Genomic DNA, 9,207 nt, shown 5'->3' on the forward strand with positions numbered 1-9,207 from the left:
CAAGAGGGCGGGGAGGGCAGCCAACTCCCCGTCTCCCACGTCATCTAGTCTAAACATCTTAGGGTCCTAACGGGTCGGCAGGTCCCCGGTGTCGGAGGTCAGGGGGATAACCTTATCTGAGCCTTGACTCCCGGTCCATATTGGAAAAGGCTAGGCCACATGCTTGGGACCTGTTCGCTCTAGTGCATGTCCCTAGGCCCCCAAAGACGAGGGCCCGCAGAAGGATGGAGCGTGCGGGCTCAGGGATCGTGAGCAGCGCCCACACGTGCTTCTGGGACCCACGAGGGAAGAGGGGCGCGGGAAGCGGGATCAGGGCCGTCACGCGGGGCCAGCCTGCTCAACCCGACGCCCTCCTCTCCTCCACCCGACGGGCAATCAGTGGTTACGGCTCAGCCGCCGAGGCACCGCACCGGATGGACGCCCCGTCCATGCATGGGCAAACCTCGCTTGGCCTCACCACCCAACCTTGCGGGTCGAAGCCGGGGGACAGGAGGAGACAGCACGGGGCCGGACAGAGCAGCCATCGGACCGTAGCCTGAACCAGTCCTTGATCCCCAAGCTCGCGGGTGCAAGTCCCAAGCGCGGGCTCCTTGCTTCCTGCAGCCTGCGCGAATCCCCCCCACTTGGAACCCTGCTCACCGGACACGCAGGTAGAGAGCGGCACTGCGGGCAGGGCTGCAGCGGCGGCGAATGGTGCGCGGCTGCTCCGCCCGGAGTTTTCAGGCGGTTCCCGCCTCGGACGGGGTGGGCTAGGGGCGGGGCCAGGGTTGCAAGTTTAAAGGCGCCGCAGGCAGGGCCAAGGTAGGCGTGCAGGAGACGGGAGGACTGGGCCGAGCGCGCCGTAGAGACCCTGGGGTGGGGGGAATCCACGTAGATCCGCGCCCTGTTTAGGAGGACAGTTTGAAACTGTAGATGTGCTTACGTGAAAAGATGTTCCCTGGTTTATAACGGCCCATAAGGTAAAGAGACACAGGAACATCTCCCACCACCCTTCCTTATTTTACTCCTTGACAATTGACAAGAGTGCGACAAATGGACTGGGCTTTGCAGGCTGGGACAGCACCCCCACATGGCCCTGCTTGCCACCTTCATCAAGCCTGGACAGGATTAAAGGTGAGGTCACTCCTTGCCCAAGGCCCAAGAGGCGTGGTTAGCTTTGAAACCTAGAGTTCAGGAGTGGTTTCTCTCTCCCGTTCATCTCCTCCTTTATGGGATGACATCTTTTCTTAAATGGAGGAATCTGAAGCGGAAGCACCACTGCATAGGGAAGCCGGCAGGGATTCAGTGGCTACTGAAGCTGTATTTTATAGGAACCAACCTAGTTTAGGGGTGAAGGAGCACCCTGCCCCCTAAAGCTGACTGGAATTAAGCAAAGTACTGCTAGCATGAGGTCCTCCATCAGGGGAGTTTCCCACGTGTGGTAGTTTGTTTCGCCAGTGTTTCAAGAACAGTGACAGAAAGCTGGCTCACACTTTTTTCCACGCTTTCTCCAGTCCTAAAAACAATTGCTTGGAAATAAACTCAGATTCCTCAACTGGACTCCACTGCTTTTCAAGGCTGTGACCTTTCCAAAGTGTATCACCAAGCCTTTCTTTTGAAGTGACTGCGTAGATTCAAACCACCAACACTTAAGAGTTAGTAGTAATCAAGCTCTTCACTGAGCCCCTGCTAGGCTAGATGAGATTATTCCTTGGAAAGGGACATCATGCTTGGAAAGATGGAGGGTCAACAGAGAGGAAGACCCCAAAGAGATGGATTGACACCGACTGCAGGAATGGGCTCGGGTGTGTCAGAGATGATGAGGATGGCATAGGATAAGACAGGGTTGTACTGGATTCCACAGCACCTAACAACAGGCCTTTACACAGGTAATTTTAGTGGCCCAGCCCCAGAGAGTTGTCCTGTTAACGCAAAGGTTACGCCTCTCTGGCAATTCAAATCCACCAAACAGCTCTGAGGGACAAAGAGGAAAGCTCCTCCCATATAATTTATAGCCTTGAACACTTGGAGGGTCACCTATAAGTTGGTTCCAACTTGACTGCAATGAGTAGCCTTTCCACAGATTGTTCCTGTACATAGAATCCTTTTTTCTTCCTTGACTAGCTTCTGTTCTACTCTGCTACTTAGCAGATGTGAAATTTGAGGCAAATGACTAAGGTAGTCTGTCTATAAAATAAGACAAATAGTGCCTGCCACAGAGTTGTAGAGTACTAAATAATACATGTAAACGGCTTTTAGCAAGCAGTGCCTGGCACAGAGTAGCTGCTCAAATGCTAGCTATTATCATTACCACTCTCTGTGAGGGTGCCTCTGAAGCGCTAGCAAGTATCCAACCCAAAGCAGCATTTGATCCAACACATGCTGTAAGCACTCACTAAATGTTTGTTGACTTAAAAGGAACTCTTTCCTTTGTGCTACCACAATAACCAACACATGGCTTTATCACATAACCTACCACATCATCCTCTAACTATTTCCCTACTGGCCTGCCTCACTGACTACAGAACTCCCCAGGGCAAAGGCATGTCTTAGTGAACTCTATTTTCCCAGCATTTAACTCAATGGTGGGTTCTTAGTTGGTGACCTCAGCAGAGATTCAATAAATGCACTTTGAATGAATGTTGAATGCACCTCCATTCATTCAGGAAGGCTCTCTTTAAGGGGTCAGGGATTTTCCCACCTCTCCCTCAGATTCCAGGCCAGATAACACACAGACTCATTTTTCAGATTTTTTTTAATTCACCTGTAAAAAAACTTCACCCACACCACAAACAATACACCACACACCCACCCACACACCCACACCCACACACACTTCCACACATACACAGGAATGGACCTAAAGTCCTCGTTCCAGTCCCCAGACTACACGAGGGATCAGCACAAACCTCATGTCAAACCATACCCAAGCCCACCATGAGTCTGTGTCTGGGCACCAAGGGGCCAGGGTAGTGCCCCAGATTGAAACTTAATCTTGGAGAGGTCTTCTTTGGAGGGTCCACATTCCTCTGTCCAGTCTCACACCAAGGGATGTTCACAGCAGAGTAGCCTGTTCTGGGTGAGAGACTGGCTGTCGATAGACTGGGAATCGGGTCCGCGTGGCATCTCGGCGGCGGCGGAAGGCTAGGAATTCTTCTCGAAGGGCAGCACAGCGGGCCTCTGGGCCAGACGCATAAGCCGTGTTCAGGGGACAAGCCTCATCTAAGGTCTTAATACCTGCAAGAGGGCAGGAGAATGAGAAGAAGACTGAGGCTCACAGAGTGCAGATGAGCCGTGGGAGCAAGACACCATCTACAGTGGAGGAGTCTAAACTGGGCTCCAGTGGGGACCGTGTCTGGCTGGGAACAGACTGAGCCCTCAGGCTTCAAAGGCTGTGGGACAGTGAGGACAGGAGTGCCTGCCTTCTGCAGGGCTCACACACCTAGTTCCGGCTCAGCTTCAGAGCGAGTCCGGGAGCCTGTCAAGCCCTGGGGTAAAGTCTCCAGAAGTTCCATGTCCCCAGGAAATTCTGAATCCCACTCATAGTTCTCATCCACAGATGTGTTCCTCCTGTTAGGTAGACAAAAAAATAGCGTAGGTGAAAAAATAGAAAAGATCCAGGAAAGGCTGGAGCTGGGATCCCCGGATTTTCCTGAACATCCTTAAATCAAAACAACTATTTGCTATTGAATCAATTCTGACTTGTGGTGATGCCATGTGTACAAAATAAAACTACATATATAGGGTTTTCAAGGCTCTCACCTTTTAGAAGCTGATCCTCAGGCCTATTTTTGGGACGGGGTCTCTGGATGGATTTGAACCACCAACCTTTCAGCTGTAGTCAAGAGTTTAACCATTTTGCCACTCAGGGACAAAATATCCCTGAATTTCAGCAAAAGATGAGGTCTCTTGGCTCAGGTTGGACAGGACAGAGAAGGAGGGCATTGGGGAGAAGTTCTGAGATAAAGAGCAGGACTGGAAAGGAATGAGCAAAGATTGCCCTCACCTCTTGCTGACTGTCACAACGTGCTCCCTTCGAAGCCACCTCTCAGGGCCACTGGCCCAGCTGCTGGTATCCCCTGGTGGGGGGCTGAGGTAGCTGCCTCCCGCAGAAGGCGCTGTGGAGGGGGGCCGCAGGAAGGAAGCACTGCCCCGCCCACTGCTCTGGCTTGTGAGACTGCCCCGAGGGGCAGCAGGGAGGAGGCCTGGCAGCAGCCGCTCCCTCAGAGTCCAGTCAGTCAGTGCTGTGTAAGGGGTCTCCGAGGGGGCAGCCCCTAGCAGAGCCCCAGGGAGTGTTGCCTTGGGGGAAATAGGAGGGGAGTCCAGGGGTCTAAGGAGGGATGAGGTACGGCAGGGCTTTATATCCATGTAATCTGGACGTGGAGTGGGGCTGGGTTCCTCCAGGGGAGGCCAGTCCCCATCTACATTCATCTCCCTAAAGAAAGGCAGGCTAAGGTACTGGAGTAGGGGGCCTGGACCAGGCAGGGGGCTGGGTGGAGCTGCTGGAGGGGGGCCCACAGGGCTGATGTCTGCAATGCAGAGAGGCTGGGGGCCCCCACTGGGACTGCTGCTACTACAGTCAAAGGACAGAGCCTGACTCTGGGCTGGTGTCCGAGGTTCCAGCCGCTCTGTGATTGGCCTTTCTTTGGGGGGCTCCACATTAGGCCCCATCACAAAGCGCCCATCTGGTCCCCGACAAATGGGTTCCAAGGGTAAGGGCACCCGGCTGGGTGGAGGATCCGGAGGGGGGCCGGGCGGTCCGGTGGGCTCTCCCCAGAGCAGACTCTGGCGCAGGCTGGGGACAGGGGAGCCCTGGAGCTTCAGCTTTGCCACGCTGTCAGGACTGCCCGAGCCCGGAGCAGAGCTGGGGAGGGACAGGAGATCAGGGTCTGTGGCCTGGCCCCCTCCCAGGAGCCAGCGTCAGGCCTTGAGAGGTCTGGAGCACAACAGAGCAGAGCTAGGGAGAGCAAGCGAGAAAACGACCAACACGGTGGGAGGGTGGAGGGATGGTACTGCAACACCGGACCAGCCCCATGCTAGGGCCTCTGCACCCCAGTTCCCTCCTCTCTCCAAACTCTTGTTTTCTATCTTCCCATCCCTTCCCATGGTGTAGGAAAGGAAGCAGAGGACACTAGCAGGTACAACAGGAAAGCAGAGGTGCATCATAGAGGGGAGGACTTACTGAGGGGTTGATTTCCTGGGCGGAGAGAAGATAAGAGGTGGATCTGTAAGGACATGAGAGAACACACACACACACACACACACACACACACACACAGAGTCACTAAGTCCATTCTGACTCACAGTGACTCTCCATCAGGTTTCCAAGGATGTAAATCTTCAGGAAGGGAGACTGCCTATCTTTCTCCCATAGAGCAGCTGGGGGCTTCAAAGTGTCAACCTTCTGATTAGCAGAACACCACATTACATGCTACACCCCCAGAGCTACTTGTAAAAACACAAGCAAAAGGGCCCCAGGCACAAACCCACTGATCCAATTCTCAGCACCCTGCCTGGTGCAGAAGGTTTTAATATACAGGTGGGAAAATAGGTGGCAAGGCTCTATAAGACCCTGGGCTCCAGGAAAGGACCACAAAGGAGGGCTCTTCTGGTGTCTGGGTTTTAAAAAGCAAATGGACCAACCCCCAGCCCACTGGATGACAGCAAAGGGGTGTCTACCTAGGCGGAAGGTCCTACCTTGGCGAAGGCGCTTGCGACGCCGGGCAGCCCTGCGCCGGTTCATGAAGCAGGCGGCCAGGATGCTCACGACCACAGCCACGCACAGAAAGCAGACACCACCCACCACGCCGGCCAGCACGGGCTGAGGCAGGAGGCCTGGCAGCTGCGTGCGCGAGGGGTAGACCTCCAGGCCTGGAAAGGGAAGGGCAGTGAGAGGCTCAATGCCACAGACCTGCTGGGCTTGAAGACCCCAGCACCCAGTACCCTTCCTTCCCTCCAGGTTCTCACCAGAAGTGGAGACGTTGGCAGTGTTGCTGGGATCACTGACATAGCTACCAGCAAAGGCCACGAGGCGGAACTCATAGAGGACGTCCTGGGGGTACCAGGAAGAGGGTCAGGGCCAAATATGACCTACGCCAGCCCCTCATTTGCAAAGTCTTTCAGTTGGGTGTGGGCGAGGGTAGAAGTAAGTTAAAGATGAGGTAGTAAGCAAGGGGTAAAGACAGTCAAATGAGGGTTTGATATAAACACCCGGGAATGGAAAAGGGGGCTAAAAAGTTATTTGGAGGAACTCCCAGGCAACCGCCTCTTCCATATACCTTAATGAGACCCGGCACCAACAGCTGCATTTCCGTGCCTCTCACAGCCCCATCCAGCACCTCCCAGCCCTGGCTGCCTTGCCGGCCCTCCAGGACATAGCCATCCAGCTTCATGGGGACCAATTCTGGAGGGTCCCAGTGAAGGAGCACCCCTCGGGGTGTCCTCACTGCCACCAGACTGCGGGGAGGGGACAGAGGAGGTGGCACCTCTGTTGGAGGAAGACTAGGGACAGCTGGTGTCGTAGGCAGCCCTGATGGGCACAGAAAAGCAAGTCAAAGATGAGATCCAGTCCCTCATCTTCCTCCCTCGCCTCCCATAGCCCCCGCGACCCAGTTGCTCTCTCTCACAGCCCCTGAAGAAAAACCCAAAACATTTCCAACAAGGCCCTCTGGGCCCCAAGGTTGGAGCGAGGGGCTTCACCTTCGGGAGTAGACAAGACGATCTCACTGAAGGGCCCACTGCCCAGCTTGTTCTGAGCCAGGACACTGAACTGGTACTGCGTGAAGGGCTGCAGCCCTGGCACCAGGAGATGAGCCGCTCCCACGGGCACTGCCAGGGACACCCAGTCATAGTGGGCTCGCTCAGGACGTTTGGCCCTGGGGAGGGGGCAGGAGGAAACAGGGGGGCATCTCAGGAGCTAAGAGACCAGGAAGATTTGGGATTTGGAGAGCCGAAGTTCCTCCTCCCCAACTCTCAACTATCCAGGTTTTAGGACCCAAACACCTAAGAGTCTCTGTGATCAGGGCAGCAGAGCTAGGGCACGGCAGGACCAGGGCTGAGGGTTGGCCTAGAGGGCCACAAAGAAGCAGGCGGAGAGAGCAGGAGGTGAGGCTGGGGCACAGTGATGGCAGGGACACTCACAGGGGGGTGTACCAGACACTGAATCTCTGCAGATAGCCACCATCGAAGCCAGGCTCCCAGGAGACATTGGCACCCTTGGCTAAAGGTACCACAGACACGTTGGTGACAACATGGGGGCTGGTGCCTAGATGGGGAGAACGGAGCAAGGGACTGTGGTTAGGGGACCTTACTGAATGTGAAAAGCTAAGGGGAGCCTCTTCTTTCGACTATCATCCCAGGGTCCCCCCATGTGGGTCTCAAAAAAATGTGCCCTTATCTCCTCTCCCATATGGTTTCCTCCAGTCCCGCCCCCCCTCCAGCCACTTACCCAGCACGTAGACATTCGTGAAGGTGGTCACTCGGGTGACAGCATTGCTGGCACTACACTCCCATCGCCCGTGGGCCTCCTTGGTCAGTGGCCGCAGGATCAGGGTGCTGTTGCTGTCCACCTGGGCCTGGCCCCGCAGCCCTCGGCCCACCTACAGAACCACTGGTCAGCCCTGAGGACACACGCAGCCACCCCTCACCAAGGGCGCCAATCGTCTCGCTGGGGTTGCTCCAGCTTCCTCCCAACCTGCCTCTACCAGCCTTCTCTTTACTACATCCACCTTCCCACAGAATGTCCCAGGAGGGTGAAGAGGCAGAGATGTGGTGGGCACAGGGGAATGGGGCAGGAATCGTACCTTGGTCCAAGTGACAGTAGGAGGGGGATCTCCTTGAGCAGAGCAGGGGATGAGCAGCTCCCGCCCCACTTCCTGGAAATACTCTTCTTTGGGCCGTTTGACAAAAGCTGGGGGGGCCTGCAAGCCAGGTCTGGCATTGGGAGTGGGTTCTTTGGTAGCTTCTCTTACACGGCTAGATAGGGTAGTTTAGTCCCTTCCTGTCACACCTTCTGTCTCACTCTCTCTCATTCCCCCCACTCCCTGCTCTCTCTTGATTGAATGGGCAGCACTAAAGGGAAATACTGGCACAGATAGGCATTAGTGGTTGAGTAGAGAGGTCCAAACTTCAGGCTACTCTTTCACTCTCCTCTTTGTTATCCATCCTCATCCTCTCCAGAGCTCCAGAGAGGGATGTGGCTCTGGGGTCAAGGTCAAGGATGGTTAGGGTCCTTTTCTATCCATTGTTCTATTTTATTTTGTAGCTATGTTGTGGATGTAATGTCCTACTTCCTCAGCACCATCTCTACAAAAATCTCTGTGATTAGCATCTGGCTGCTACTGAGGCTGCAGTGGAAAAGCCAGACTTAGGGGGCCCCCTCCCACAGCTGTCCAGACGCCTCTGACCAGCCTGGTCTCAGCAGTGAAGCATCTTCGGCCACCTGGCCCACTTCTGCTGGGTCACCCTTACCTTGAGCAGCACTCGGGTCACTGGAGAGGGCCCTGCCGTGCCAAGGCTGTTGTAGGGCGTGCAGGAGTATTCTCCCAGGGCGTCCTCATTCCCCAGAGCAATGATCAGTGAGCCGTCTGTGCCCTGGGACCAGCCAGGAAACTGGTGGGAAGAAGACATGATAACCAGAAAAGGTTATTAGACTAAGATGTGGAAGCAAAACAGAAGAGAGGTGGAATACGAGAAACTCCATCTAAGCAGATGGTTCCCCTGTATCTTCCCAGAACTGACGTTTCTCTTTATTCTGGTCCTTTGTTTCTCTTTTTTTCCTATAAATAAATGTGACAGCTGTGGCTACACAACTCCAAGGAGTGGCACATGCAGAAAATAAAATGTGAACAGTGTCTCCTAAAGCAGGCATCGACCCACTGAGGCTCCCTGCCTGTTCGAGCTCACCTAGCTGGCCCGCCAGCATCCCACAACTAAATTCAGCATTTCCCACCCCATCAGTTAACCAGTTATTCATCCTGTTGGATCCAATCCATGGCAACGCCATGTGAGTCAGAGTAGAAATGTGCTCCACAGTGGGTTTAATGCCTGATTTTTTTTCAGCAATAGATCACCAAGCCACACTAGGGTTGAACTCAGACCTCCAACATTTCAGTAAGCAGCTCAGGGCCTTCTTTACACCCCAGACCAGTACGCTGTGTGTGTGTGTGTGTGTGTGTGTGTGTGTGTGTGTGTGAGAGAGAGAGAGAGAGAGAGACAGAGAGACAGAGA

At 54.6% G+C, this 9,207-nt stretch overlaps 1 protein-coding gene across 2 annotated transcripts in view; it reads right to left on the reverse strand.

Annotated features, from left to right (window-relative positions):
- Positions 1-3,034: 3,034 nt before the first annotated feature.
- Positions 3,035-9,207, reverse strand: part of IGSF9 (immunoglobulin superfamily, member 9) — a 30,947-nt gene continuing 24,774 nt past the window's right edge. For both annotated transcript variants that reach the window (XM_006895454.1, XM_006895453.1), the window contains exons 9-20: positions 8,449-8,589; positions 7,782-7,898; positions 7,427-7,577; positions 7,120-7,243; positions 6,679-6,854; positions 6,258-6,508; positions 5,947-6,031; positions 5,677-5,850; positions 5,162-5,204; positions 3,986-4,843; positions 3,422-3,549; positions 3,035-3,216 (exon numbers count right to left, since the gene is read on the reverse strand). In XM_006895454.1, the coding sequence (XP_006895516.1) occupies positions 3,035-3,216; positions 3,422-3,549; positions 3,986-4,843; positions 5,162-5,204; positions 5,677-5,850; positions 5,947-6,031; positions 6,258-6,508; positions 6,679-6,854; positions 7,120-7,243; positions 7,427-7,577; positions 7,782-7,898; positions 8,449-8,589 (2,430 nt within the window). The remainder of the gene's footprint in view (positions 3,217-3,421; positions 3,550-3,985; positions 4,844-5,161; positions 5,205-5,676; positions 5,851-5,946; positions 6,032-6,257; positions 6,509-6,678; positions 6,855-7,119; positions 7,244-7,426; positions 7,578-7,781; positions 7,899-8,448; positions 8,590-9,207) is intronic.

Source organism: Elephantulus edwardii, unplaced genomic scaffold (assembly GCF_000299155.1).
Source record: "Elephantulus edwardii isolate Elephantulus edwardi_28Jun2011 unplaced genomic scaffold, EleEdw1.0 scaffold00168, whole genome shotgun sequence".
Lineage (NCBI taxonomy): Eukaryota > Metazoa > Chordata > Mammalia > Macroscelidea > Macroscelididae > Elephantulus > Elephantulus edwardii.